Here is a 26,475-nt window from a genome sequence, read left to right on the forward strand (position 1 = left end):
GATCACAGTAAACCTCTAGGCAGTCATTCTAAATCAAAAAAGGCGTGTAATACTTCATTGGAAAAAGATTTATGATTCCCTTTCTTTCCAGGGTACTGTTAAAAAATTCTTGCTATTTTATTACCTGGTTTTGTAAAATAGTTTTAGAAATTTTCATTTCTTTTTACTACTATTTTTTAAATTTAGTGCAGGTCTTATGTGTGTCATATATTAAACCTTGTTGGTCACTTCATTTTCTCTTCCTCTTCTCCCTTTTTCTCCTTCCCATTCTGCCCTCCACTTTCATTTTTCCTCTCTTCCCTCCTTTCATCTCTATTCTCTCTAGAAAGTAAGAGGGGGCTACATCTCAGTGAGAAGTAATTTTTCAATGTAATGTTAACATTACTTTCATGGCTCAAAATAAACACCCATTCTCCATTGTCTCACCGGTTAAAATTTGAAGTCTAATTTCTTAGCAGATAGAGGTTTATTTTTCAACAGAAGATTCACTTTGGACATGACCTTGGGTCCTTCATTTATTCTATGATTTCCAAGAATTGAATATTTTGATGAGCTGTCATAGCTTAATTTTGTTTAGTTACATATCTTTACTGCAAATCAAAATTTCTTCTATCTCCTGTTTTCATGATTATTCTCTGTGCTGCTGGTCAACTAACATTTCACCTTTTCTTCCCTCCTTGCTGCATTAAAATGGAGCAGTAAACCTGACAGGTGAGAAGTAGAAAATAATCACTCTTCATTTAATACAGAAAAGGAGAAAAAAGAAAAAAAAAATCATCATGATAATGATCTAAGACAAAGCATCTGTCAGTCTTAAGTGAATGTAGGCAGTAATCTGTCAATGAGAGCAAGTGCAAGATTTGCTATGTTATTTACAGTGCTGAAAAATAATGTAATACAAGCAGCAAATTTTCACTGAGGTTTTTTTGTGTCTCCATGGGGTTAATTTTCAAGAGATAGCAGAGCTTGACAATGCTCATTTGATTTTATTTTTGTTTTAGTACTGTGCAAGCAGTGGTTGTACACAATAATCACACTTCTTGAAGGAATCCATGGTTGTAGTTGAGGCATTAGCTGCTCTGAATCTTCGTAATGTCCCATATACATAAACACTGACTTACAGTTCTACCAGTGACAATGATACAGTGATACATTTCTTCCTTTCTGGAATTTTTTTCCCCACCTATCTCAGAATCATTGCATAATCTGGAAGAATTGAGATCTCTTCTACAGGCTGGAGAGATTAAAAAAAAACAGAATGTTCCTTCAATTAATAATTCATAATAAACCATTCTGTTATTCTATACGTTCTCAAAATATTCAGATACATGATTGGAAGAAATTTTTGTGGTTTTATTAGATTAGTATGAAATTGCAGCCTGGTACTAACTTCCAAGTGGAAAAAAGTTAAATGAAGCTTGTCCCTGGACAGTTCCAGAAACTTGAGACTTACAACTCCTAGACTTAAAGAGAAGGAAGTACAGGGTAGAAGACTTATTGAAAGCTATGTCACAGATCTTCAGTAAGAAGAAAGAGCACTAGGGCCAAGTGCTACTGTGAAAGGAGTTTGCAATAGTCAAAATCAAAAGAAAGGAACCTCAAATGAGTTTATGTGTATGAATTTTGTTTTAAGAAGACTAAAAACAGAATAATCAGATTTAAATTTTTATTGCTTCACTAAAGAGAAGTTAATACATATGTTAAGGTGTGTGCTGGACAACAGGTGGAGTATTTTTACAGTAAAACTTTTTCTTTTTTCCAGTACAACCATAGGACTAGTGAATTTCAAAAATTCAGGCATATTTTTTCATAACTTTTTTTCATAACTTTTGAAATCTCAGAGTATGTCACCTGGTCTTCATTATTTCAAAAGCAGCACAAAATTGACTGGAGTAATGAAGATTTATCATTGTGAGTCAATGAGGAAAAAGAAAGTGTTATGTTAACGTGAATATTGGGCACCTGGAAACATTCTGCTATCATTACCCTCAAAATAATCTCAGTTCTGTTTTCACAACATAACTCTTCCTCTGCTTCTTCATTTTGTGTTACATAAAAAATATCAGCCACAATGTGTTTTCATTCAGGGCCCCACAAATAACTTGTGAAGAAAGATTCCACTCTCTGTATAAAAATGGAGAGTGGTAGCTACTCTTCATGTAACACTGTTCTCCATGTTTCACATCAGATACATACAGATAACAGAAGTCAGTTTTAGCAAAAATGTCAGTGAGAACACACATGGATTCTGCTTCTCTCTAGAGAAAGGGAAACATAGGCAACTTTCATTCTCTTTTATCTCTTTAATTCTGATTTTTTTGTTTCATTTTCCTTCCTTTGCAGTGAAAGCATTAATTTGATTAGAAATATTCATACAGATCTAAGCCTTGAATATATGTAGACCTGATAAGACATATTAAGATTGCCGATTTCAGCTCTTACAGAGATGAGAGGAAACAGAGCAAATTCTTACATCCTAGAAAGTGAAAAGAATAGATGTCTTCTTAATTGGTGTCTTCTGTACTGTTCTTTCTCCTATTAAAAATACCTAAAGAATGCAAATTATTTTTTATAGCAATGCAGAGCTATGTGTATAGGGTAAGAAATATTTAATCACAGTAACTTAGGGTGGTCTAACTCAAGAGATTGCTGCTTTTCTATAAAGGTATAAAAGTATAAGGTATAGCTAGGTAGCATTTAAAATAGGAGAATCATCTGAATTTTTATAGGCTTAATGTTATAAAAGGAAAGTATTAGGATGACCAGAAGGATGTTCTGGAAGAGCAATTTAGGGTAGAATGCAGCTATTTTCTCTCTGACCATTTTACCACTGCAAATTGTAGGTACCATACCCACCACTCATAATTATATTACCTTTGCACTGCATCAAATACTTTTTCAGAAATAAACATCTTGCCTTTAGAATGTAATGCCAAACATTCAGGCACCTTTCTGAAGCTAACATGTCTATCTTCTGTTTATGTGTATTCACCTTCTCCATGTAGGAAGAGGGCTGAATCCGATTCTAGGAAGAGCAGCATACCCAACAGCAAGGAGATCCCCTCTCACCATCCCACAGATCCAGTGGAGCTGCGACGCCTTAACTTTCAAACTCCGGGTAAGAGACAATAATAACTCACTGAGACCTCTGTGATCACAGCTGATTACTGATGCTATTACAGAAAAGAAACACGGATTGTTTGGAAATATGTATTTTGATTGAGGGTTTGGGGGGTGTTTTTTTGGTTTTTGCTGCAAAATATATTTCTTCATTAGTTTTTGAAATAATTAAGTAATTTCTTTATTTAAAAAAATAGCCTGCTTGAAAAAAAATTGAAGTTTTGTAAAAAAAAAGCCCAAAGACACATTTGCTGTATGGGTGTGCTTTATTTGCTAAAATTCCAACTTAAACCTAACCATGCTAGAAAATGTTACTGGGAAATGTACATCCCTCTGTTTATTAATGATATTTTATGGACGCTTCTTTGAAAATAAGCTTCTCTTTTATTCTACTGCATTATCAGGTAATATATCAACATCATTGTGAGTTCCACTGGTTTGCAAATCTACAATACAGAAGGGAAATACATAACTAGATAAATGGTCTTGATGTTGAAAATAAGGCTGTATATTATGGTCAAGGAGGATATAATTATGTCAGTAATTTGAGGTCAGAAGGAACACACTCTCAAATACTTTAATTTTTTTTTCATTAATCACCGTTTTATTAAAGCTGTTTAATCTGATAGTAAAGAAGCACAAACAGAGAAATATTTAAAATAGTATTTTTACCACCTTTGCAGAAGTCAACTTTTACTTTAATTGACTTTGTTTTGATTAAGTTTTGCCCCAGTAGACTTGTTTTCTACTGCAATATATTTGCATGGAGTCTGATGCTAATTAGATGCTAAATCTTCCTGAGACTCTTGTTTTTGTCACGCTTACTATATTAAGTAAAAAAGGTAGTGAATTCAAGTTCATAAAAGCAGGTAATTAAGTGCTTGAGATGCTGAGAATTAGCTGCTGAAGTTGACAGGATGAATACCATTAAAGGGTTAAGTGAACATGCAAATCTCGTTCCTGATCTTCTGAATAACGACTGTATTGAGATGATGTTGCCCCAGAAGGAGTGTGTCTGCAGAGTAGTGAATGTGGCAAAAGACCCAAACTTCATGCACATGGCAGAAGTAGAAAGGGAAGAGTCTGGAGGCTTGAGTTTTGCTCCAGCCTTGCTTTTTCAGTCTATTCCAGTACACTGCTCCTAGCAGCTGGGGCAAATCAGGTCTGTTTCAGGAGCACATCTTCTAATTTAATTTCATCTTAGTGTGGGAATCTTGTTAACATGCTCTGGGACCTGTCTAGCATAGGAACTTAAATACAGTAAATGCAAATAATTGAAAGGTTTTATTCAGTGTCCTTCTAAGGCTACAATTTCAGTGGTGGCTCTTTGTTTCTGGGTGAAGTTTTTATCTGTTATTCAGCACTTTTGTAAAAACTTTAAAGAGTTTTACAGTGAAAGAAATATACATGCAAATCTTTGAAACGTGAAAAGAAAAAATAGTGTTCTTGAAGTCTAGCTTATGCCTAAAAGAAGTAATTATTTTTTATACAGATATATAATGAGTAGAGTAAATGGCTTACTAGAATCCCAGAATTTTTTTGTTTGGAAAAGATCTCTAAAATCATTAACTCCAACTATTAACCAAGCTAAGCACCTTATGTTCAACAATAAGCCATGTCCTGAAGTGTGACAACCACATGTTTTCTGAGCACTCCAGGGCCAGTGATTCCACCGCTTTCCTGGGAAACCTGTTCCGATGACTCATGACCCTTTCATCATGAAGAATTTTTTCCTAATATCTAATCTGAGCCTCCCCAGCATAGCTTGAAGCCATTTCCTCTTCCTTGTATCACTTGTTAGCTTGGATAAAGAGATTGCCCCCATCTGGCTTCTTCCAGGCAGTTGTAGGGAGCATAGGGTCTCCTCTCAGCCTCCTTTTCTCCAGGCTAAACACTCCCAGCTCCCTCAGCTGTTTCTCATGGGACTTTGCCCATCTCCAGACATGCTCCAGCACCTCAATGTCTTTCTTGAAGTGAGTGCTCCAGAACTGGACACAGGATTTGAAGTGTGACCTCACCAGCGCTGAGTACAGGGGGACAATCCCTGCCCTGGTCCTGCTGGCCACGCAGTTGCTGACAAAAGCCAGGATGAGCCAGCTGCTCAATGACCTTCCCCAGCATCAAGGCCAGGTTGATAGGCCTGTAGTTTCCTGGATCATCCTTCTTGCCCATCTTGTTGATGGATGTCCTATTTGGAAACCTCTAGTCAAGAGGAACATCCACAGTTAGGCAGGACTGCTGATGAGGGAAGGAGGCTCAGTGAGTACTTTGATCAACACCCTTGATACCATTAGGTGTATCCCCTCCAGTCTCTCCAGTTGTGCATGTCTAGGTGGTGCAGCAGGTTGCTGACCATTTTTTTCCAGGATCAGGGAGACTAAATTCTGTTCCCCATCATTGTCTTCTAGCTCAGGCGGCTGGATACCCACACAACACTTGATATTGCTATTAAAAATTTAGGCAAAGAAGGCATTAATTTCCTCAGCCTTTACCTCATCAATCGTCACCATATTTCCCTCTTCATCCAATAAATAATGGAATAATAACTAGATAGATAAGCCTAATTTTCTGCACTCCATTTATTTAGATGCAAAATCTTACCGATTTATTTAGTATTCATCATAATTAAAATGAAACATGAGGGGAAAAAAACCTGCTACCAAGTGCTAACATATAAAATTAATTTATTGTAATTAATTTTTAATTTACATTGAGAAAGTAAAGTTATTAAGAAATGGCAGAATTTGTGGCACTTGTAGACACAGTAATTCCACATCATTGATGTGAAAAGAGCTGGAGAGGATTCAAGGCATACACTTTTTCTTGCAGGGCTATAGTTTATCAGTGAAGTTTGCAGTTTGCTGTGAAGCTATTTGAGCAGAACATCTGTGATCTGTTTCTACTAGGAACTCCTTTGCTATAATCCTTTTCACAGACTGGAGTATTACCATTCTTATTAAAAATACAATACATCAAATGATATTCTTTTTCCTTATTATTGTACATCTTAAGGTCCCTAGACACAGGTCAAGCCATTGTACTACTCAACCAAATATCAAAGGAGAAAAATCTTACCCTAGTAGATTTGTCTTACTTTGTTACACTGTTAACTTACTCTGTTAACATGTTCTTAATATGCAAACAGTCACAGTGAAATCAAGCTACAGTTCTTTTGTTAGTAAAAGCAGAATTTCCCTTAAATTAACTTCAATTAGAGTTACCATGTCATTAAAATCTGAATAAATTTAAATTAAGTGTTTAGATCCTGCTGGAATATTTATCCATCTCCCAAGCACCCACACACCATCAAATAATATGCAATAATAATTTTTTTTTTTAATGAAAATAGAGAAACTACAGAAAGGCTATACATTCAGGATATCAGCTTTGCTGGGTTTGTTGTTCTTTCACTTTCAAATATATGGGTTTCATTTTCTCCAAAGTAGAAGAACTAGGTAGGGGGATACTCCAAAGGAGGTAACTGAGGGAAGGGGATCGGGCTGATGTGGTTATGTGTTGGGTTCCTTTCACTGAGAAATCTGCTATTGCCCTCATAAAATGAGGCATTTCTCAACATTGCCTACAGATAAAGCAAAGCACAGAGTGGTGAATATACTATCAGTACAAGTGCATCAAGGTAGATGACTTGACATAGTTGCTATTCTAATGATTTATTTCTTTAGATTATGAAAGCATCCACAGTTTGCTTGGAACTTTCCAGGCAAACCAACTGCTTCCAGTGGGAGAGGAAAACAATTTTGAACGAATCCATAATGTACAGAAGTGTTAGAGAAAAATATTCTAAATTACATTGGCATATCTGGACTGGCAGTTTTTACTTGGAGAGGTGAATGAGACACTCCTATAAAATTATGGATTGTCATAAACTTTAGTACTTTAAAAGATTTCTAAACAGCCAAATTTAGAACATTCCAAACATCCTATCAATCATATATTTTGTATAAGGAAAGACCTGATCAGATACAGATATCAAAATAATTTGAAACCTAAGTCCTTGGGGTAAGTTTGAATTTCTAACCCCAATTTTAAATTACTCCCAATGCTGAAGATTAGGTATAGATTTTTGACACAAAATATGAGAAAGCAATATTTCATCTTTGGTGATATCTAGACAATCATTTTGGTGCAAATATGTTGTACTTGTCATAAAATTTTCAATTCCGCATGAGGATATTATAAAATTTCACAGTCTAAACTACCAGCACAGGAAATGTATTGCTTTCCTTTCACTTTTTATTGTCTACATTCTTCAATAATGTAAAGAGATCTAAAGGGCTCTAACCTAAAGATTTTCCTCTCTTACCTTGTCCAGAAAGGATCAAATTTATTTCTGGCTTCCCTCCTCATTGGATGAAGTAACTACATAGATAAATTTCACACTTTGCCTTGACATTTGGAATAGCCCACAGTTCTGTATCTGAGACCAAGATCCCAGGTCCATGTGTGTTATCCAAAAATGTGTATGTGTTAGATAAGCCCATATGCCAGTGAGTGGGTCACAGCAGTGCCAAGTTCTCTTTGAGTAAACATGAAAATACCCAATCTCTCAGTAGGATTTAATTTTTAAGTCTGTTATTCTTCCATAACTGGAATAGCTGAAGAAAAGTCTGTCACATTCTTACCTTTCTACAAGTTGCCTGTGAAACACAGAATTAAAATCATTAACCTGGTGCACAAATTTTAGAGGTCTCTGTGCCACATGGGAGAGTTAAGGTAAAGAAGGGATAATAATTAAGCCTCACAAAAGGTTTCATCAAATATGGCAGCCCGGTTGTGCAGAAGAAAATTAACTGAAATTAAGTAGTTTGAGTGGGTTCTGAGAGATCCAAGGCTCAGGCAGACTTCAGTCTGCCAATCAGCCAGAGAAATAAATTGAATCATGCCTCAAAAGTGACTGATTTTTTTTTTATCCCCATTTAACTATAAAATGTGTCACACTTACAAGTAATTTTTGTAATTGGGTGCCAATTAAACAATTATCTCATTATATCTTATGAACTAAATAAGATGCTTTTAAAAACAAGAAAAATAAATAGAGTTATTACAGCTCTAAATTAAAGACCTTTCTTTTTTTAATTAGATAAGTGCTCACTTATTCCCTGAGTTGCTAAGGAATTTCCACAAACTTATTTCCATGATAAAGCAGAAAAAGCATAAAACATGTTCAGAGGAAAAGGGTGCAAACAAAAAAAAAGGTGGAAAAAGTGATGTCTGGATTTAGTTACCTGCTTTGCATGATAGCAGAATTTTTTTGCACAGTTTATCCACTCAACATCTGTTTATGAGAATCATGACAATGTTGAAGGAAGTACTGTGCTTTGTCTCCATGGCAAAAACAGACTAAAATGCTTTCTCATAGTGAGCCATCATACATATAGCTCTTCTTATGCACATCTCACACGGAGGATTTAGGCACCTAAGACAGATACAGCTTCTGATGCAAACAGCACTTCTCTGCTATCCCATTTTGAGTTGAAACCTGGAGGAACTCAGAATCTGCTTAGCTAGAAGATGAAATTGAAAAGTCTTCTCTTCACAAAAGTTATCCCTTTTTTTTCCTCTGGATTTTGGACCATAGTTTTTGTAACATCTTATTGTATTTGACATTGTTATATCAGGATCTGAAAATTAGGTTTCCCCTATTCTCACTATAGGGGACTTTTACACATCACTCAGAGGTGGTGCTTCTGCTATGAGGCTGTGGAGCCTGCAGTGCTCCTTGTTGAAGCTCAGTCTCTGTTTCAGAAAAAGATAAAATATTTTCATTCCAGAATAATTGGTCAAGTTTTGAAGAACATAAAATATTCTTGAATAAAAGTGGCATAATTTTGCAATATTATATATGCATTTGCAATTATTTTAGAATAGCTGTTGCACAATGATATATTTCTCTAGAGATCGTCTTGTAAATTTGTCTTTGTAATTTCATGCTCTGGCCTAGCTCTGGCTCTGTGAAAATGAAATTTTAAAGTAACAGTAATTTTCATGTACTAAAGGCATTCTTGTTAAGTTTTCATGAATGCTGAATTCCTACTGAATAAGGGTCATCCTTACTTTTTTCCGTTTTCCATGTCAGAATTTAAAGTAGATATTTTTCCTATCTTTTTGATAAGGATAAGTCTCAACAACCACTGTTGCTTATTACTTCCTTTTTCTATAAAGTGATATCTTAATCAGCATAGATTTGCATGTAAAAGAGGGTTCTGTAAATTATCAAATAAAAACGAAACATTTGTAAAATCACAGACAATTAATTCAATGTGGACCTAACGTACCACTCATTTCCTAAAGAAATTTCTGTGACAATTATGTGTCACATTTTCACTTCATGTAGATTATAGTCTGTATACTAGCAGATTTGCTCTTTAATTTCTAACTTTGTTCTTGTTTATTGTGGGTATGTGAACCTACAGTTCCAAATTGGTAAATAAATATATGTGTCATAAATGTTTCTAAAAGCCTTTATCATAAAACCCTGACAAAAAACAAAATCCTAATTTAACACACTAATGACAAGCCTAAAACACCCACTTGATTAGATGTGATAAGGAAATACAATTAACAGGTTTAATGTTTGTTAATATGCAGATGATTTCTGACCTTGCTCTCTTAGTTTTTTCCTTGAAATTGTAGCAGAAATAGTATTTCATGTTCCTTAGTCATGTATTTACCACAGATTAACCAGAGGATAATTCTACACTGTAATCAAACCATACATTATAGTTTAATTCATGCAAAGGAATTACTACTAGGCTGCATAAGATCAATTACATTTGCCAATCTTCTACCAAATCTGGTTATAAAAATTTTTAATGGGTACAATTTCAACTGTGTTTTGCATGTGGTAGTTTTGGGGGTTTTCTTTTCTTTGAGTTTTCAGGTGGTCTTATCTCTTTTTTTTAAGGAAAAAAAAAGAGATACCATATTTAAAAGAGAATTTGAAAGCATGTTTCAGCATGGTATTTCTTTTGACCTTTTAGCATGTCACAGGACCTGTTATAATTTAGCTGTATTTTGTCTTTAAGTTTTTGTCTTGTCATGACATATGTTGATTGGTGTGGGAGTGTGTCATCAAATAAGTGTATTTTCTTCTTTGTAACCACAAAAAGAAGTGAGTTTAACTGTATTTTAACTGGGATCTTTTGAGTCAAGTTCTACACCTGCTCAATTGAAGCCTCATGCTTTTACATGAGGTGTGATGACATCTTAGGATGTTTATTCATAGCATATTCTGTTATGATTCACAGACTGATTACATAACAAAAGCCCTCCAGCAGTTCTTTTAAAAAATAACTACTTCTATCATATCAGTAGAGCCCATTTTATGTATTTAAAGTATGAAAATAGAACAAATGCAATTACTTTGTAAGTTAACTGCCAAATATTATTTGAGGAAAGTTATTCAAAGTGTAATTGCTGAAAATGAGACATAGAGGAAGGGTTTAAATGCAGTTAAAATTTGTCAGTTTCTGAAATTGTAAGTAGTTCCTCTTTTTGCCTTAGAAAAATTTACCTTCAATTTCTTATTTACACAAAGTGTTTAATGTGAAATCTCCCCTTGGAAATATCAAGTGTCATATAGAGAAGTGTATAAATAAAAATAACTAAAAAAAAGAATGGGTGTTCAGCATCTTTAGAAAAATACTCCTTCACAGTAAGTTAATTATTATGATTTGTGTTCATGATGCTGGTGATTTAGTCAGGTTCATTGTGTGATGAGTGAGTCTCATACTCACTGGGTTTATGACAGTAGGGTAACTGCACCTTTAAATATCTTAGTTGAGTTGCCAGACGCTGTTTTGTGCATGTCTGAAGTGCCTGTATGTACAAGATGATTGATTATGATGGTCTACTGCTGTTACTAATTTGTTTCCAATTTCCGATTGGCTTTTACTTTTTACAGCTTTGAGCAGTAATTCAGTCCCCTACGCCTCCCTGATTGGCTCTGTGTCCTCCCTCTCTAGCCAAACTACCACTCAGTCCTTATATGATAATAACTCTCTCCCACGATTCGCTCGAAAAGGTCTAAACATCTTTGTCTCTATTATTTTCTCTGTTCAAGCACTGTTTTAGATGTACATCAGTCCACCTCCATTTCTGGATCAATCTAGAGTTCTCCTGTGCCTTTTCACCCACATATTTTCCATAGGGGTGCTTGATCTGGATCAATCCGTCTAATTATTAGATGACTGATCTCATTTTGAGAGTAGCTAAGCCCTAAGTAAAATTGGTAAGAAAATGGGAGAGAAGCAGAGCTGCAGCAAATAAATTAATACTTAGAGACTAATTTTTTTAATTGAAATTTTTAAGGAATCTCCCCACTGATCTGAATATTCTGCTTTGTTTAATGGCTTACCATCACAGATGTGCTATGAAGATTCCCTAAAGCATATATATATAGGGTCAGAAGAATTAGGGCCAGTGCTGCTGGACATTATTTTGGAGTCTATTATGATGCTCGAAATGTCAAAGAATCCAAAAGAAAACAGGAATTAAAAACAAAATTAGAAGAATTTAAAGAATTAAAGCACATGCTGTAGTGTGACTGTGTTGTAGCCACATGGTCGTTTTCAGCTATGTTTAAGAAGATGCTAGTCAACTGTCTTAGGCATGCTCTTGAAAGTCACGGTGACAAAGCAAACTGCATTGTGCAACATGCCTTCCAGCTTGAGCCCCCTTGAGTCATCAGTGTTTTCCCTTTGTAATTTCAAGAGATCCTGGGGTTCACTAGCTTAACTTTTTCTTGCCAGCTCTGATTTCTTCCCCAAGCTATTGAAACCTCACTTTCATTTTAGGTGTGATAGTCTAAAGTATGAAGAGAAGAATGTAAGCATTTTGGAGAAAGCTCATGAAGACTGATAGCTTGAAATAAATATGTTCACAAAATTTTGCCTGTCAAATCTTAAGCTGGCAGATTGTTCTAGTTGACCCCACATCTTTTCTGTCTTTTTGGTTTGTTTTTTTGTTTTTTGTCTTTTTTTTTTTTTTTTGCCTTGCTGTCCCTGTACCCCCTTACACACCCATCTATACTTCCAATTCCAAGCTCTTCTTTTTCACTTAGTATCTTCATCAGTGGACAAAGATGTTTACACCTGAAGTAGATTGTAGGTACTTTTAGGGGTTGATAAATGGGATTTTAGATTAAGCATATATTAAGGTACTAGTGCAGTCAGCATGTGAGTCCAGCCAAACTGTACAACCCCTGCCTCTACAATCTGCTACTAGTGAAAACATTTTTGAAGTTCTAATTGTCTTATGTCCAATGTTGTCTTCAGTGACTGTTGTCTTAAAGCAGTGATGCATGTTGTTCTAGTCATTCATAGCTGCATGTCAGTCACCTCAGAATTCTGTAAAATACTTAAGTATTTCTAATTTAGAGTACACAGTCTTCTATACCTTGATGCATTATTATTAGTACTACTATTATTATTATTATTATTATTATTAATCTTCAAACTTTCCATTTCATTATTTTATGCTTTATTTTATGAGTTAGCTTTATGTTGGTTTAGGTTTCTTTTTTTTTACCATTTCATTTGCAGGTTCAGGTGTCTCTGGTTACCTTGGTAACCTTCATTATTCAAGTTTGTTTTTCTTGATTATGCATAAGTCACTTTGTTTTCTGTCAAAACACTATTGTTTCCCCTTTAGGGCTCTTTCAGTGTCTGTTTCTCAGTTCACATTTCCTCATCTAATTCAATAGAGTTTTCATTTCATGCTTTGCAGTAGAAGGGGTTTAACATGACATTAAGAGTCATTACTCAAAGCAGAGGTCAACATCAGGTCTAACTGTTTCATTTTTCCATGCCTAGCTAAACTCATTGACTCATATGACAGTAGCTCTTTCCTCTACACTAGGAATGTTAGCTTTGGGAATACGTTTGGTGACTTTTTTTAATTTGGCTTCAGAGCTCATCTATGCAGAGCATGTCCTGCTTTGAGTAAACAAACTATTTGCCTGCTTCTCTCACATATGACATCTTTACTACTTACACATTTATAGACATTCTAACTGCTGCATTTTCTAAATTTTAGAGCAATGCCATCACTGTAGTTTAAATTAAATTTTGTTCTTTCTTGTTCAACAGGTATGGCCAGTCATCCCCCAATACCTATCTTGGAACTTGCAGATCACATTGAAAGATTGAAAGCAAATGACAATTTGAAGTTCTCACAGGAATATGAGGTAATTTTCCCCACTTCTTTACCATTCAAATTTTAAATGTCATGCTTGCTGTTTCCCAAGACTTCTCTCTGATATGCTACCAGGTTTGTATGATATTAAAACCATAACAAAAAAATGGTGTAAAATGGCTACAATAGTGGGGTGGATCCTTTGCTCATAAAATTCTGTACTCTTTTTATAAGGATACATGTCAGGCAGATTCCATGGACACATACTTGAAATAATGTGTGAATGATACAGCATAGACTTGTTTTAATACACAGACAGTTTCCTTTCCTGCAGTTTACAGATCCTTAGATTATGTATAATGTTGACAGGACACATAGAGCAAAAGAAGGTTCAGTCCAAAAGAAGGTTCAGTCCACTGCTTTAATTTTTTTACATGAGATAAAAGGGTTTGCAAGTGCTTGTTTCTCTTCTACTGTAGCAGTTTCAGGACATTGTTTTTTCCTCCTGTCAACAATACCACTTTGATAAATTGGGAGTGATGGTCTGGAAGAGCATGAAAGAATGTAACAGGAAGACAGTAATAATTTACCAGCCACCTTATCAGTAACCCACAGAGTATATAGGTATTGCTATAGTGGAGGGTAACAGCCTCTCAGGTCAGTAATTTGTAGCTAAAGGGACATAGGGAGCCATTCATTAAACATGGTAAATTATAGCTGTTACTTTAATGCCAAAATATTGTCCATGTCAAAAATACCTAGATCAAGTCTACACTGAGCATTCAGTAAAGAAGTGCTTCTATAGATCAGCTATAGGTGATCATGTCAGTGATCCAAGGATTAGCATCCCTGAGAGGGATCACCAACACAGTATTTTCTTTATGGTCTGCTGTGTCACTAATCCTTGCTTAAAATCCTTCAACACTTTCTCAGCATGGTGGAGTAAAAGCCTGAGTTGCTCTTATTTTTTAGGGACTGCACATTAGTTGCATTTGAAGGTTTGTATGGACACTGACAGAGCTATAAAAAACACTCAAGATGACATTCACATTTTAGTTTCTTAGTAACATCTTACTGCAGGGTACATGGAAGCCCTATATATTTCCATTGTATTTTAAAAGTCTTGACAGAGGATGTTAAAAATTAATAGTAAGTACTGTGATGAAGAACTACAATTGCTTATTTTTTAATTGAATGTAGTATTCAGAAAGTCCTTAAGACCTCTTTAAGAAATAATCTCATTAGAAATTAAAAAGAAAATACAGTTTCAACAATTCCTGGAAATAAATTCGTTGAAGAACAATTTAGGATTGCTGTCACACAAAAAATATGGGAGAATCTTCTCATTTTTCTATGTGTAAACCCTATGTTCTTAAGTATGAAGATTGTAATAGTCAGGCCATAATAAAAGATAACATTTGGTACAAATTTTAAAACCATTTTTTGTGGTACCATGGGGAAATTAATTGTTTTTTTCTGTGTAGAAAATCCCAAACCATTTACAAGTCATATAATATAGTATAATTTCTATACAAATAAACAATTCAGCTGTACTACATCTTGAACATGTTGGGGACATGACGTGGTTTTCTTATGCTGCGTTAAAAATTAAAAATTTTGGTGTTTTGTATTACCTCTTTCTTACTTAAGTAATTAAGATCATTGTGAGAGTGTATTTTAATAATTTATAGTCAATATTGAAAAATAAATTACAGTATTTATTTCCTAATATCTTCTGACCCTGCAGAAGTTTCTCTAGTCTATGTAAGCAGGAAAACTTTCACATTCTTTCTTTCCATCATTTATTTGGGGTTTTTTTTTCCTCCTTTTTTTTTTTTTTTTTTTTAATCTTTACAAAACATGCCATCTGGAGCAGAATGGTCAGACATTCAAGATTAGAATATGGGCAACTGTGGGTCAACATCAAGCTTCATTCATATTGCTTTGCCCAAGAAGGTTCAATATTTATCTTTGAAATTACAGTTTTAGAGATACCACTTCATTTCCATCTAGTCTGAGATTCATCCATTTTGAAATAGAATTAGTGAAAAGCACTGCTATTTGGTTTCATGGTCTAGGCTAGGCAATGGACTAAAGCTGCAGTTTGATGATCACTGTAAGTCATCTCCGTGTCTTGGCTGTGCATTCCTGTTGTGTCTCTTGTGCCAGTCCTGGCACTAGCAGATGTGCAGCTGTTCAAGGATTATCTCAGGAAATAGATTCAGCTGAAAACTAATTGTTTTATTTTTCTTTGCTGCTTTCAATTGGATCAGTTCCCTGAACTAGCTCACCACATGTCTGCTTAAGCTCTAGTGCCAGCAACGGGAAGTGGTGGGTATATTTGTGGTCAGGGATTGGGACCTTCTACTTCAGCAGCAGTTCTCACTAATATCCCTTAAACAATCTTTTTGAATCTGATTGCAAGGCAGAAAGAGGTACAGATGGTAACGGTTCAGTCATTATCACTTCAGATAACACTAGAGCTGATGAGACAGAAGGAAAAAGAGATACTTCTCATATTCAAAAGTTCAAGGTGTAACATGCAGCACAAAACTACTGACCTTTACTGATACCAGCAAAATCCTCCAATTAATTACTGTTTAGGGAAGCAAAGAGTTTTCATCAATTACCACTGATGATTTTGGTGTTGTTTTTTTTAATAATGCCCTTTCCTCATTGGCAGTCAATTGTTTTATTTTACTTTTAATGTAATTGTTCGCATTGCATGGATGAAATTCTTCAAAGATGTATTGATTGTATGTCTCACTTACTGTAGTAAGTGATAACTTTGTGATACCATAAAGTAAAATATATGTTGGTGGTTTTCTGATAGACTCTGACTTCTCTTCCTTCTATCAGGAAGTTAGCTCCATTTCAAAAGGATGTTTAAATTATTTTTTTAGCACAACCTACTTCAGTTGCCACTTCAAAAGAATTACTGGTTTCACCACAGCACACATCTTTTAATTTTCTAAGAAACAGCTGATTACTTGTTCCCCTTCCATCCTTGCTCATGTTCCATCCACTTACTTCTGATCAAAAGTCAATACAAGTTCTCTTTATTCCTTTTGGAAGAATATAACTACTTTCCTCTTTCCACTTTCTCCTCAGAAGGACAAACCTCCCTGTCTCTTGAAAACAGTGTATTCTCCAGTGTAGAACAGCCTGTAGTTATATGTTTTCTAAGGCTCAGTGCCATCAATTGGACAAGTTCCTCCTACTACAAGTTTTCAGAAAATATTCCATAGTGCCTTCTTCAGTGCATCTATCCCAGCTCTTACAGCATCTCAGCAGAACAATAGAGATTTCTTCCATTGTACTTCTCTCATAAATTTACCTTGAATACTATCTTCTAGGGGCCAAGCCTCAAGGATTATTACTGTGGCAAGATTCAAATAAACTTATAATTCATGAGTTACATAAAGTGGTTCTGTAGTGTTAACACATGATAGTGCTATGACTCCTCAAAGAGGTTCATTTCTGCTTCAAAATAAATTCTTCATAATCCTTCATTAATTTTTTGTTAGCTTGCAATCCCCAAGCCAGAAAAAATGTTGATTTACTCTGTTAATATCAAATATCATACCATTAATGTAACACAGTTGTTTTCTGTTCTCTAATTTAAAGGCAGGATTGACCCCAGCTGATTATTGGGAAGCTTTTGCTGACTTTGGCAATTTCAGTGGTATTTTTATGTAATGCAAGGGTCCATATGGACTTGACAGCTGCTAAGCAAAAATATGTGTTTATAAGATACTGACCTTTATATTGTATCTCCTTCTTATCTGAGACTTCAGAATTTAAAAATAAAAAGTGGTCATGGAGATAAATTGAATAAAACCAGTAATGTTCTGCCTATTTTATGATGTATTTGTATGGTAATTTCCTCCTCTAAGGCAGAACAGAAAATATATTCCTCCAATATATTCCTCTTCAGATTTCTGAGACTTGTAAAAATTTAAGAGTTCTTTTCTGAGGTTTGGACATAGAACTTTGCACCCTTAAGGAAGTGGATTCAGATTCATACTATATTTGCATGAGAATCTGTCACTACAACCCAAAATTTACACTATCAGACTCTGCATAATTTACTGTGAATGTGTATATATGCACTCGTTAACAAATGTTACAAGAAGTTGTATATAATTTAATGTTTTCACTCATCAGGTTTCTTTCTGTAAATTGCAGCCATGTCTCTTGCAACAACATAAACATTGGATACTAAAACAAGTAAATATTGTATAGTAGAACCACATATAAAACTTCTTATCAATATAATACATTTTAGAAGTCCAGGAAGAACAAATTATCCACTGAATGAATCTCTATCAAAGAAACAGCTGCACTTAACTGTTACATCATTTTAGCTAAAAGTGACTCATGTGGAAAAATCAATTCTTTTTCCAGAAAAAATATGGTTTTGTTCTTTTTTCCTAATAATGGTTTTCTCTTTCTAATATTACAAACATCATTCATTGGGATTTTCTAACTTTAGTTTCATAGGATGTGCTCCATGTATTGAGAAACAATTAGTGTAGTCAGTGAATGATGAAAAGTTGTCTTATTAATAGCATATACACTTGCATTCACCTAGGTTGTTTGGTGCTTAGTTCCACCTTGGGTAGTATCTGAGCCAGCAGCATAGTTATGGTAAAGAACTTTAAAGACATAGTGCAGGAATTTGAAATCCTGCTAGTCAAGATTTAGAGTGGAGTATTATCTCCTTCCTTTGTGCTGCGAATGCTTCATGGGGATAACAGCATTTTTTTATGCTTATATAATTAATCAAATAAAAGAAAGATGGTGTTCCATATTAGGATGCAGTGTTTTGGTCTGATGCCGAATGGTTTTTTGCCAAGGAATTTCACAGACACAGTTTAGTTAGTCAAATAACTGCCTGAGAGGAGGGTATAGCCAGGTGGGGTTTGTTCTCTTCTCCCAGGCAACAAGTGAGGGTACAGGAGGAAATGGCCTCCAGCTGTACCAGGGGAGGCTCAGCTTGGACACCAGGAGGAATTTTTTATTGAAAGCATTGGATCAGAGGGAGGTGGTGGATTCACCGTGACTCAAAGTGTTCAAGAAACAACTGGGTGTGACATTTAGTGCTATGGTTGGATTGCTGGTGGTTAGGCAAAGGTTGAACTCAATAATCTTGGAGATCATTTCCAACACTAATAATTTAATGATTCTATACTGTGATAAATATCAGTTTTATTTTGCCCAAAATAGCAGTGATATGTCTAGAAAGAGAAAAGCAGTGTTCTTGAAGGAAGAAAAATTATTTGAGGACAAATAACTAGGTCATTCTAGATAAAATTGAATTTTGCAGGAGCTCTTTAGAGATATTAATTTGCAATAATTTTAGGGGCTTATAGAGAAAAACCACTTAAGAATTTAACTCTACTCTTTCCTTGAAATAAAAGATGTGGACAGTGCTTTAAAAACATGATGAAAAGTATGTTTAAAATTTAAAGTAGCATAGTGTCTCATGTGAGACAATTATAAAAAGTTTAGTTTATAAGACCTGATGCCTTTAATACACTATGTATAACAAACCAGCATGAAGCTTTAACCACAAAAATATTTAAACAAAGCAAGTTTTTTCATTATTCAGGTATTCATCTCGTCCTGATATTTATTTTCCACCTGAAGTTGACTGTAATCCCCAATTTTCAATACAAAATTATTTCCATTAAAACTGGTGTTGTATCCATTATGATATCATGGTCAAACTATTTTAATTGCAGGTAGGTTATGTTTAAACTGGTGGTAAAGAAATACAAACCAAAATGATTAATTTTTAAAAACTAGGGATTTTATACCTTTTTGAAATAAAGAATCTCCTTCAAGGGTGTTTTCAAATAATGCTTATTTTCCGCTTTAAATTTTCTTTAGTTTTAAGCTTATATAGCTTGTTTGATTTCACTGTAATCAGGTTTTGCATAATTTCATTTAGTCATAGGAATATTAGCTTGATACTGTGGAGAAAATATGGGTTTTTTTCTTGAGGGAAAATTTAAAAAGCTTTTGCAAAAAAAGCTTTTTGTATATCTTGCTTGTCTCGAACAGTTAGGTCTCTTCCCTTTGAGAGTTAACAGAAAATGAATCATCTGCATTTTTAACTGTTTTTAGGACCAGGATGCAAACTCATATTTGAGTTCAAAAGAAGTATTAGCCATATGTGGAGGTTTCCTCCCATATTCTTGAAAATTATACCCTTTGCAGTGCAATGGGGAAGCCTCTGTCTTAATTAAAAAAACATAATTCCAAATGACAAATTGCCACGATCATGAATTAATGTTCATGCATCTAGCATTCACATTTTGGTAATGCAGTATGTAAATCTGATTCTATTAGCAAGTCTCCTACATAATACAATAGCATTCCATTATAGATTCATCAGCTATGGTATGAAATTCTCCTCACAGTTGCTGACAGTGGTAAAAAAGGGTCAAACTGTTCATTTCTCTGCATAGCTGTGTATCTTCACCAGTTGTTCTGAGTCTGTTTGCATTGACAGGCTCTCCAATTTTTCTTTTTCATTCTACTTTGCCTACCTGGTCCTAGGTTTCTCTGTGAAGCAGTCATCATTGGTGATTTAATTCAAGCCACAAACAATGCAGCTACAGCACTTGAAAATGCTTTGCAGGCATGCTTCCTTCACCTTCCTTGTGAAAGCTATGCAGTATATATCCATCCCCACATTCAGCAGAAACCTAAAACTGCTGGCTTCTAATTTGCTGCCATAGTGACCCTTAGAAGAGCAGTGTTCCAGAGCAGGCAGGCACATATCAGCTCACACCAGGACTGGTGACATTTTGTCATACTCCTTCCTTCCTTAGTGCTGAACCAGGATCTAGTCCTGGAAGACACATCAGGGAACATTTGGCTCTTGTTGAAGTGGTGTAAAGGAAAACTGCACAGTGAGCGAGCAGGTACATCATTTAGCAGAGGAGGATTGTTTGAAATTCTTCTGGTTTGGTTACCACCAGAATATTTTGCTTACCATGATTATTAGTCAATTAACTATTTTATGGATGGTGCATTGTGATAGTAAATATTGCTCCAGTTTTTTCCCACTAACTGATCACATTTGTTTAAGTAGCCAGTCATTTAGAGCACACTAGATGAAAGATTTGTCAAAGCATGAGAGGCAAGTAACTGTATTACAAATATTTTTATTTATTTTGCACAAGGCACTCATACTACACAGTTATGCTGTGAAGAAATCCACTTCTTTATTAATGACAGCTTTATTGAAGGCAAGCTTTCAGAATGAAAATACTAGAAATCCTATTAAAGTGCTATCCATTAAACCATTAAAGCACTCATTAAAACTGTTAGCACAGACTTGTTATTCATGAGTTATTGGTCTTTCACACTTCTGAAATGTGTCTGCCAATACCACTCAACTCTTTGTTGAGAGTGTGGCTATTAAGTCTGAGGAAATACAGATTAAATTTTCTTTTGACAAAATGGTGCTTTATGGGAGGATGGTATGGCCACAAAGTGGTTCAGATTGGTGAGGAAAATAGGAAAGATTAAAGTTCAATCCATTTGCCTGTTTCTGATAATTTATGTTAACTATGTCTGCATGTAGACCTAAATATTAATCACTAAATACACCATCTGGCCATACATCGTACAATGTGTATGTTTGGGTTTTTTCTTTATATCGAACAGTAGCTTTAGAGTGCTTAAATGTTAAGGAGTGAAAAGTGGAAGAATTATACTGAATACTGAACAGTTGAAGCTAAGCTTTAAATTTAAAGTTTTCTTTCTGTAAGTTCACATGAAAAATAGGTATAATATAAGAGCTGAAGCTGTTTCTCGTAATAGAAAAGAATCTCAGACTATTGTTTTCAATGTATATGCAAAATCATCTTTGTATATGGAAAAGTGCAGTTTAAAATTACTGTTTGTAAGCATTTTTTATCATTATTTGTTACATCCGGTTTTGGTTGTTATGATTTAAAGCCAAAGTCCTTCAGTCCACACTCAAAATAACAGCATGTTAGACAGCCAGTTTATTCAGTTATTTTCTAGTTTTCTTGTGTGAAGAGAAAGTGTACCTGACATCTTACATTGTAAAGTAATTTCCAGGATATTTTGGCGGTGTAAGTAAAAACCTAAAAGACAAGACAGATGGTCTGCTTCAGTTATGTTTCTAGAACAATGCAGAGTAGTATGATTCATTCTAAGGCAGTGGACTGTGGTTTAGATAGCATGTTTCCATTTATGTCTCTCAAAAAATACTGTCTGGGTAGTCAGAGATACTATAGATGTGCATTATTCCTGGTCAAGTTACCAATTTAATTTTAAAAGTTAATGCACGAATATATAGTTAGCATCTTCTGTACTATGTGTATCTTCTAAATTACTACTAGAATTCTGAGATAAATCCATAAAAATTATTTTCCAAAGTTCTGAAAACTTGACCTTAAATAACCTGCATAAGTTTTCTTATTCACCTCCATTAACTCAAAAAAGAAAAGAGGGGAGATTTGTGCTGAGAGAAGTCATTATGTAAATTTTATTACTTTTCAAGTCATAAGATATTAAGTGAATTGTTGCCCTGCTGATAAAGAGGTATATTATGTCTTAAATATAGTGTGTGTGTATATATATATATATATATATATAAAACTCTACTCTTCCCAGTGCTGATGGAAATGCAATCCAAATTCTCCCTCTGTATCTTTGACAAAATAAATAGGACTCAGAAGTAAAGATAAAACACTTATGTTTTTAAATTACACAGTGCATACCCGCTTCAAAATTCTACCAGCCATTCTTCTCAGAGCATGGAAAAACAATACTAGAATGAAACTAAATTGTAAGAAAAAGGAATAAAAATTTTACTGAGTGAAATTAGAGAGTAAAATTGTACCATTTGCTTTATTGATGAGTAACAATTTTACTTTGTAGTCAGAAAAAGTAATATTTTTGTTGGAGAAGGGTGAAGTGCTACTCTTGGATCACATCACTATGTTTATACTTAAGCTCAGCACAGAAGTGATGTCTACCTTTGCATGTGGAAAAATACTGTTGGGGGATAATTCACTGTCTCTTCAAAAGCAAACAAAATACAATATGGCTCCAAAAAAATCCATCACCAGTTTTGCAAACCTCTTAGTCTATTTAGATCCTAATTCAATAAGTTCCTAATACTACTGACATTTTAAAATATGTTGATCATAGTCACTCAAATTTCTAAGATAGTGAACCCAAAAAGTTTGGTGTCAAAAACTGTGTAGAACCTTAAAAAAATCAGATTCTTTCAGAGCTGCATTTAAGACTCTCTTTTTAACTGTTGGTAACACATATAGTGATACAATTCATGTATCACATATAGTGATACAATAAGGGGAAGGCCAGTAAGGCTGACATCCTACTTGGAGTCTGGTATGGTCCACCCAACCAGGAAGAAGTGGTGGACAATTCATTCTATAAACAGCTAGAGAATGTTTCTGGATCATCAGCCCTAGTTCTTGTTGGTGATTTCAACTTGCTGGACATTTGTTGGGAATTCAATACAGCTGAAAAGAAGCAGTCCAGGAAATTTTTAGTGTTTGTGGGGGACAACTTTTTGTTGCAGCTGGTGGGTGACCCCAGCAGGGGAGGGACTATGTTAGATTTGTTATCTGCCAATAGAGATGGGTTGGTGGGAGATGTGGTGGTTGGAGGCTGCTTGGGGCACAGTGATCATGAAATTACAAAATTCTCAGTATTTGGTGAAGTCAAGAGGAACATTAATAAGATTTTTCATTGGACTTTCAGAGGGCAGACTTTGGCCTATTCAGGAGACTTATTCAGAGAGTTCCTTGGGAAATAGTCCTTAAAAATAAAGAAGTTCAGGAAGGGTGAGCATGCCTCAAAATGGAGATCTTGAGGGCACAGTCACAGACTGTCCCTGTGTGCTGAAAGACTAGTCAATGAGGCAAACATACAGCCTGGGTGGGCAAGGAGGTTCTGCTGGAGCTCAGGAATAAAAAAAGGATGTATTATCTTTGGAAGGAGGATCAGGTTTCTCAGGTAGTATTTAAGAGGGCTGCTAGAGTATGTAGAAAAAAATTAGGGAGGCTAAAGCTCAGTTTGAACTTAAAATGGCAGCTTTTTTCAGCAAGGATAATAAAAATTCTTTTTACAAATATATTAATGGTAAAAGGAAGAGTGAGACTAATCTTTGTTCTTTATTGGCTGCAGAAGGAAGCTTTGTTACTGCAGATGAGGATAAGGCAGAGGTGCTTAACACCTTCTTTGTCTCGGTTTTTAGTGAGAAGAATTTCAGGACAACTGTCCTCTTGGGTTGCTCAATATCAGGGAGCAGAATGCTCCCCTCATTATCCAAGAGCAGGCAGTCAGAGAACTGCTTAGATGCTTGGATATTCATAAATCCATGGGACCAGGAGGGATCCATCCCAGGGTGATGAGGGAGCTGGCAGAAGAGCTTGTGAAGCCCCTCTCTATCATTTGCCAATAGTCCTGGCTCACTGGTGAGGTTCCAGATAACTGGAAGCTGGCCAGTGTGACACCCATTCACACAAAGGGTGGGAAGGAGGACCCTGGTAATTATAGGCCAGTTAGCCTGACCTCAGCACCCAGTAAGGTCATGGAACAGTTTATATTGATTTTCATCACACAGAACTTACCAGGTGGCCAGGGTATCACACCCAGCCAGCAGGGATTTAGGAGGGGTAGGTCGTTTGACCAACCTGATCCCTGCCTGGTGGATGCAGGAAAGGCTGTGGATTTGTCTGTTTGGACTTCACCAAGCCTTTGACACTGTCTCCCACAGCACACTCCTGGACAAGCTGGCAGCCCATGGCTTGGACAGGAGCACTCTGTGCTGGGTTCAGAACTGGCTGGAGGCCGGGCCCAGAGGGTGGAGGTGAACGGTGCCACATCCAGCTGGGGCCAGTCAGCAGAGGTGTCCTCAGGGATCTGTGCTGGGGCCTGTTCTGTTCAATACCTTTATTGAGGACATGGATGAGGGTACTGAGTCTTTCATTAGTAAATTTGCAGATGACACTAAGCTGGGGTCATGTGTTGATCTGTTGAAGGGTAGGAGGGCTCTGCAGAGAGACGTGGAATTGTTGGATGCATGGGCAGAATCTAACAAGATGAAGTTTAATAAATCCAAGTGCTGAGTCCTGCATTTTGGCCACAATATAACCCCCTGCAGCGTTACAGGCTGGGGGCGGTGTGGCTGGAAAGGGACCTGGGGGTACTGGTGACAACTGAGTGGACATGAGCCAGCAGTGTGCCCTGGTGGCCAAGAAGGCCAAAGGCATCCTGGCCTGTGTCAGGAACAGTGTGGCCAGCAGGAGCAGGGAGGTCATTCTCCCCTGTACTCGGCACTGGTGAGGCCACACCTCGAGTGCTGTATCCAGTTCTGGGCCCTCAGTTTGGGAAGGACCTTGAGACGCTGGAGCGCGTCCAGAAGAGGCAGCGGGGCTGGAGAGGGACTGGGAACACAAACCCTGTGAGGAACAACTGAGGGAGCTGGGGGTGTTTAGCCTGGAGAAAAGGAGACTCAGAGGTGCCCTTATCACTCTCTACAATTCCCTGAAAGCTGGCTGTAGTCAGGTAGGGTTGGTCTCTTTCTCCAGGGAACAACTGACAGAACAAGAGGACACAGTCTCAAGCTGCACCAAGGGAAATATAGGTTGGATATTAGGAATAAGTTTTTTACAGAAAGGGTGATAAAATTCTGGAATAGCCTGCCAGGGAGGTGGTGGAGTCACCATCCCTGGATGTGTTTAAGAAAAGACTGGATGTGGCACCCAGTGCCATGGTTTGGTTAGGGCATGGGTTGGACTTGATGATCTTTAAGTCTCCTCCAACTTAGTCATTCTGTGAATTTTGTGAATTCAAATGAATCATATGCAAAGCATAAGTAGAATTTTCATAGCCTTCATCATGATCCCAAGCATTTAATTTTTTCTTCATTCCTCTAAACAGTCCCAGTTCATTTCCTTTTGAGGGAGGATTTGCCAAGCACTCTGTCTCAGTTGCTTTAGTTAAAGAGTGAGCCGGAACATGAGCCATCTCACTCCTCTACTCTCCATAGCTAGGTTATGCAGGACTTTATAATCTTTTTGTTATAAAAGTTAATTGAGCCTATGGTATTGGTTAATAGGATAAAGCACTTGTTTTTCTGAGGTATTTGTTTTCCCAAAAACAAATGCTTCTCTATTAGGCAGACAGGCAAATTATTTTGTTTTCAATAATCTCAATACAGAAGCAAATTTATTCTCAAAATATTAAATAAATAAATTGTACAAAATATGAAAAGATGCATGAGAATGAAGCAATTTTCAGACTGGCCAAATTATCAGTCAAAGGGATAAGTCCTGGTAAAATCGCATTAACTAATTTCACACATGCTCATTGTCAGGTAATACCTACTCTAATAGATTACAGGTCATACCCTAGGAAGAGTGAGCAAAGCTGTTGGCTTGATGTTGTAGTGGCAATATGGACAGTATGGATCTCCTGACTTGTGCCATGTTGCTGGTCTACTTGTGGAAGATGAGCATAGTGTTGGTGAACTGCCCCACCTTGGCTTATCTGTGTCATCTTTTTTTTTTTTTTTTTTTTCATTGCTTACCACTAGCTGTCATTGGGAGCTGCCAGTTCTTACCAGGATTAAACAAACAGAGGGCATAAACCTCAAGCCATAGTTGTGTATTCATATTGATGAAACAATTTTAATGTCTCTAATGTTACGGAAAGGAAAGGTTAAACAATAGGTTATTATTCATGACTTCTCAGAATGAGATGACGTTTCATACAGCCACTACCATGGTGAGCATAAACAGGTACCATCTGTTACCTATTTTACATTCATTTTGCTGCATAGATATTCAACCATAGAGGTAAAAATACTAGAGTCTGAAGTTTCCCTAGTGGTGAAGGATGAAGGGGTGTGGTGAATGTTTCTGTTAATTCCACCCTGGAACAGAAAATAAACAGCAAATCTGGAAACATGTAGTTTTGTTTATGAATAAGATTAGTTATGTTTATGAAAAAGATATCATTAAAATTTCAAATATGCCTGAATTGCTTACTTATTTATGACTCAAGGAAATTAAAAGCAAGTTTCTTGATGTTGTCCATGGATGAAACACAGCTCTAGTTTCCTGAGCAACACTAGTGCCACGGGTTAGTCTGGCATCAAAATGAAAGAAAAGAAAC

General features: G+C 36.0%; 1 protein-coding gene across 1 annotated transcript in view; it reads left to right on the top strand.

The window, feature by feature from the left end:
* The window catches only part of PTPRD (protein tyrosine phosphatase receptor type D), a 362,060-nt gene that overhangs the window by 272,812 nt on the left and 62,773 nt on the right, over nt 1-26,475 (top strand). The window contains exons 23-25 of the mRNA XM_066569175.1: nt 3,006-3,118; nt 11,045-11,164; nt 13,230-13,327. Of these exons, the coding sequence (XP_066425272.1) occupies nt 3,006-3,118; nt 11,045-11,164; nt 13,230-13,327 (331 nt within the window). The remainder of the gene's footprint in view (nt 1-3,005; nt 3,119-11,044; nt 11,165-13,229; nt 13,328-26,475) is intronic.

Source organism: Molothrus aeneus, chromosome Z, assembly GCF_037042795.1.
Source record: "Molothrus aeneus isolate 106 chromosome Z, BPBGC_Maene_1.0, whole genome shotgun sequence".
In the NCBI taxonomy this organism is placed as follows: Eukaryota; Metazoa; Chordata; class Aves; order Passeriformes; family Icteridae; genus Molothrus; species Molothrus aeneus.